General features: G+C 47.9%; 1 protein-coding gene across 1 annotated transcript; it reads left to right on the forward strand.

The window, feature by feature from the left end:
- The first annotated feature begins 2,034 nt into the window (after nucleotides 1-2,034).
- foxj1b (forkhead box J1b) lies at nucleotides 2,035-4,553 on the forward strand. The gene is made up of 2 exons (XM_030098181.1): nucleotides 2,035-2,656; nucleotides 3,358-4,553. Exons 1-2 carry the CDS (start codon nucleotides 2,069-2,071, stop codon nucleotides 4,264-4,266), a joined length of 1,497 nt encoding a protein of 498 aa, XP_029954041.1. The 5' UTR covers nucleotides 2,035-2,068; the 3' UTR covers nucleotides 4,267-4,553.
- Nucleotides 4,554-5,717: the final 1,164 nt, after the last annotated feature.

Here is a 5,717-nt window from a genome sequence, read left to right on the forward strand (position 1 = left end):
TCATCATCATCATCATCATCATCATCATCATCATCATCATCATCATCATCGTCATCATCATCCATAGCCAGCTGAGATCAACTCCAGCACCTTATGACCCTGACTTATGAAAGTATTTTAAACTTTTTTATACAATCTCAATGAGATACACGTCCTTGTTTTCATGAGAGAGACCGACTGTCAACCGGAATCAGGCCTCTTTTCTTGGCTGTACATGAACTTCAGACTATAAACTACAGAACAACTGGCCGATTTTACATTGCATTTAATAATGCAACTTAATTTCTGGAGGTTTTCAAAGTGTTGGAGAATGATCGACTCTCATGCCACACATCCAGATAGATAAAAACGTTTGGCTGAATGTTGAACACCTGTATGTCATTTTACATTAAAAACGACTGCAACAAACTTTATTAATTCCCTTCGGGAATTTCCCCCCCAGGCTATTTATAGGATACAGAAGCAGCCACAATAGGGGGCTCTGGAGAGCTGATGGGGGTCCAGGGTTCTGCTCAGGGACCCCCATCAAACCTGTTTAATTCTTATCCCAAATCTACTGTTCTTTCCAGTCCTTTCATTACACGTAATACAAAATAAATTCCTACAATGTGTCTGTAATTCGGATTCCACTATTTTCTGAAGAACTGACAGGAACAAAATCCTCTCTTCAACATAGAGGTTATTGGTGCTCTCACGCGCCCCCGAGGGGTCACAGTGGGTGACACAGCCTCGCCGAAAGTTACAATATTTCCAAACTGTTCTAAACAGAAATATGGCTTTTGTGTTGAAACCCTTACATCCGGATAAAAAGGACATTTAAAGTGGGGTTATTGATAGATCTACCAGTGTTGATCTTCTCGGATTTGACCAACAGGGCATCTGTAATTGATCGTGTGGATATAAAGTGGATCATAAATAAAACATTGCGAGTTTTTTTGTACGCGCAGCCAGCAAGCTGTGCACACGCATGACATGATCCAGCGGGATTCAATTAGCTGTGGCCTTTTCAGGTTTGTAAGCGGAGCAGTGTCACCTGTGGTAAAGAAAGGAATGTTAAATACAGGCTTATCGGGTCCAAGTGAGCTGCGAGCTGCAGGCGGGACCTGTGGCGCGTCCTTTCCAGTTTCCATCAGCGCACGGGAGCCGCCGCGCCGCGCCGTGCCGCGGCCGCGCGCGCCATCCAGGTCACATTTCACGTTTCGGCCCGTTTCCGGGGCCTCAGACGGAGATTAAAGACAAAGAGAAACGAAACTGATTGTTCTTATGCGCACTCATCCGTGTCCATGTGTGCTTTTTATTTAAGCCTCTTCAGAGAGAGAGAGAGAGAGAGAGAGAGAGAGAGAGAGAGAGAGAGAGAGAGAGAGAGAGAGAGAGAGAGAGAGAGAGAGAGAGAGAGAAGGATCAACCTGATGAATCAAGGATATATTAGAAACCAGCCAATCAGAAAACCTCCCCGGGCGTTTCAAGGGGTGGTGGGCAGTCTCTCGAGATTTATGAGCGACTTATTTTACAACCTCCTCATATTCTCTCATCTCTACCTCCCACAGACACTCCTGCCGAGCCGGGCGTTTGGATAAGTAACAGCCTGCTTTGACATGGATCAGTCTTGAGTGCTTTTTTTTTTGTGCGCGCGTGTCTGTGTGTGCCACATATGAGCTGCTGCTGGACGATCCTCTCTCCCCCCCGGCCGCACTTGTTGCGCAGACACTGAGTCCTTGGAGAGGAGAGGAGAGAGAGAGAGAGAGAGAGAGAGAGAGAGAGAGAGAGAGAGAGAGAGAGAGAGAGAGAGAGAGAGAGAGAGAGAGAGAGGCAGGCACGGACCGCAACAGGTGCACACGGAGCATCTCCTCCTGCAGGGCTGCATCCGAGGTACGACGATTACGCACCGTTTAGGGATTAATTACATTACTTTATGGATTCCTTTAAGATGTTTTTTTTTTAATGGTCGTTTGATGTCAGAAGTATTTTTAATGAATTAACTTTTTCTTTGTGTTTTATCTAAAATCAGGACTGGACTTTAAATGCCAGTTTGACCGTCTTCAGCCATCACTGCGCGCACTGCAACAGGATGCCGGTCCTGACGAGCCCCGACGTGGCCAACAAGTTCAAAGAGAAGTGGCTGTCCATCTACCCGGAGGATCAGGTCCCCGGGTGTGACTCTGCCCCCCTCGACGACAGCCTCACGAGCCTCCACTGGCTCCAGAATTTCTCCATCCTCAGCGCGGACCCGGAGCGACCCGGCGGCGCCGGACCGGGCTGCCCGTCCTCCCAGCACCACCTCTATTTCAAGCGCCTGGGCTTCCCCAGGGCCGGCACCGACTCCCCGTCCAGCCCTCCGGCCGGGGACACGGCGGCCACCGGGATGCCCCTGTACCTCGGCAGCCCCGTCACCTCCGGCAGCGAGTCCACCGTCGCGCCGCGGTTCCCCACTTACGCGCACCCGTCGCCCGGATACCCGCAGGTCCCGATCCAGGCGAGCCCGCCGGTGGAGGTCGACTACAAAACCAACCCCAAAGTCAAGCCCCCTTATTCGTACGCCTCCCTGATCTGCATGGCCATGGAAGCCAGCAAGCAGCCCAAAGTGACTCTTTCCACCATCTATAACTGGATAACAGAGAATTTCTGCTACTACAGACACGCGGAGCCCAGCTGGCAGGTAACCGAGACGAACAAGTGTCTTTCTATTATTTATGAGAGTGATAAATGGTGAGGTGAGCAATTGACTCCAGTGTCACCATCACACACCACATCCTTTGGATATAGGACGTCAAACATATATATGTACATTTTTTTTTAATAGTGAGAAAACAAATGCAAAATGTAGCCTAAAAAAAGAGAAAGAAAGAAAAAAAAACGAAAAATCGGTGAAGTATGTCACTTTTTTTTTGTTCTTTGATTAGTTTCTCAGAGCTGGCTCAGATACTTTCCATGACAAGTGTTTTTAATCCAAGAGTATCTAAAATTTCCATCCTCCTGAGAGTGCTCATATGAGGTTTTTGTCTGAGGGGAATAGAGAATGAGGTGGAGAAAGCACTCTAGTGTGTGTGTGTGTGTGTGTGTGTGTGTGTGTGTGTGTGTGTGTGTGTGTGTGTGTTAATGAGGGCTCCTGAGAGAGATGGCAGCTAAGCACAGCTGATCATGTTTGAAATGCATAGAGCCGCCTGTTTCTCTCAAAAGCCTCATTAGGTACATTTGCTCTCCTGTACAAACAACAACAATACCTCTGAACACCCACGCTCCCCGGCGCCCGTACATCGCTGCATTTTCTGTTTTTGTAAGACAAATGTAAATTTGATCAAAGCTTCCGGGTCTATGCTGAACCTCGTTTTCATTTCTTTGCCCTCGTCTTTTTCTCAGAACTCGATTCGCCACAACCTGTCGCTCAACAAATGCTTCAAGAAGGTCCCCAGACAAAAGGACGAGCCTGGGAAAGGAGGCTTCTGGCAGATTGACCCTCAGTACGCCGACATGTTTGTCAATGGCATCTTCAAACGCAAAAGGTTGTCGGCGAACCACTACAGCAGCAGCAGCAGCAGCAACGTGCACAGACAGAGCAAACTGGTTCAGGGCTACCCCGCCATCCAAAATGGCTGCCTTTACCAAGGGGTGAGCGGCAAACGGAAGCAGCTGGCCTCTAAGAGCGGCAACAAGGCGGCGAGGGCCACGGAGTCTCCTCTGTTAGCCACCGAGGCCAACAAGGCGGACATCCTGCGGGGGGACTTCGACCTGGCGTCCGTGTTCGACGACGTCCTCGGCGGGAGTTGTAGCACCTTTGAGGATTTGGACATCAACACCGCGCTGAGCTCGCTGGGCTGCGAGATGGAGGTCTCCCTGCAGGGCGGGAGGCAGCACGCGGCGGCGGGGCTGGGGAGGTGGTGCGACGGAGGCGACGTGCTGGGCCAGAGCCAGCACGTGAGCCACCACCAGCCGTACGGCTACGCCGGCCTGAGCGCCGCCTCCATGGAGTGCGCCGTCAACATGGCGGAGCTGCACCTCCCTCAGCAGCAGCAGCAGCAGCAGCACCCGCAGCACCAGCACCCGCAGCTGGACCACGACCACCTGCTCCAGGGACACCACCCGCTGCACGGCTTCGACGAGCCCGCCACGTTGTTCCCGGAGCAGCCGGAGGAGGCGGTGCTGCAGCCGTGGGAGGAAATCAAAGAGGAGGCGCAGGCCATCCCTCTGACGCTGGATCAGGGCTTCGGCCTGTGCGAGGGCTTCTTCACAGACATGCAGACGTGGGAGCGAGTGGACAGCTATCTGTGACCCTTGACCTTAGATCGCAGTGATTCCCGGTTCCTTTGACTGCTGGTCCGTCTCTGTATTACGTGAGAGAATAACATCTATTCTCCCTCAGTCATTCACTGCACATGTAATGTAGTTTTTTTCCCCATGTTCCTAGGCTAAAATGCAAACATGATCATATCAAAACCAACCTATAAACACTTTTCCGATTGTGGATTTGTTGGATGAGACGATGACGAGAGATGATCTCCTATTTTCAAAACCAAATTCAATTTTTTTATGGATTTAAATCACTGATGAATCAATTAAATAAAAAAGTCACGTTATTCGAAGTTGTGCACATAATGGACTAATGCCTCCCTTTTAGTAAGGAGCTTAAACACAAGAAAGAGTGATCGAGGGGATCAACGGGGACTTGTTTGTTTGGTTTTCTGATCATCAGATCACAGTGACTGAAGGAAAGCGCAGCTACTCTTCCATAAAAACAAACACTGTCGCTAACAGACTGAGAGGACGTGCGTCCTTCTATTGTGCTACATTAGCATTAACATTTTTTTTTTACTAACACACAGTGAAATCAGCCATTCATCTCCGCTGTCTGTGTTGTGTGACAAAGCAAGAAGGAGACAAACAAACGTCATAGTAAGAGATTAGAAATGATGATGTTATATAGTCAATTTAATATATATTCATTAAAGTATATAGCATGAAGCCGGGCAAGATTATTCGCCATTTGTCTACAGTGATGTATTGCAAAGCAAAAAGGGGGGTGGACAGAGGAAGACAGAAAAAAAGACATGGAATCGAACAATATGCACTTTCATGGGCAGTAGTTTCTTTTTTTTTAATTTCCAATTTAGGAGAGCAGCTTTGGTTCATAATCTTGAGTTTGAATGTTTTCTGGTATTAAAATGATGTTTTGAGGGTTTACTGACCATATTGATGCATTTATGCTGTGAGTCCACACCAGTCTCCTGTTAGAAACAACAAACTCATGACTGCAATAACTTTGCTTTTATTAGTCTTTTACAACATTTACAAAAGAGGGCATTTGTTAATGAAAATTGCGCCAAATTTGTGAAAGAGGATTATGCAGTTTGTTTGTATCTATGTGTTGATTAACCCTTTCTACCCTGAATGTTCCTGTACTAAAATACGACGAGTGGATTTTACTTATAGTCATCAGTTTCAAACCACTTTGCAGTGGTCGTCACATTCACCCAGTGTCTTCAACGATGCTTTGACATGGTGGCGCTGACTCACTGCAGAACTTCAGGAAGTGGTCCGGCTTAACCAGTTGTTATGATTCTATCTGAGATTTTTACAAATGATTGGACCTTTATTTTCTTTTTGCTCAAGCCTTTCAAATCACAAGGCAGAAGTACTAGTTCAGAGTTGATCCATCAAGCTCAGCGCTGGTCTCACTGAATGTCGAAATGCTTCTTTTCAGGTGAAATCTTCGGAAAATAACC

This window comes from Salarias fasciatus, chromosome 8, assembly GCF_902148845.1.
Source record: "Salarias fasciatus chromosome 8, fSalaFa1.1, whole genome shotgun sequence".
Lineage (NCBI taxonomy): Eukaryota > Metazoa > Chordata > Actinopteri > Blenniiformes > Blenniidae > Salarias > Salarias fasciatus.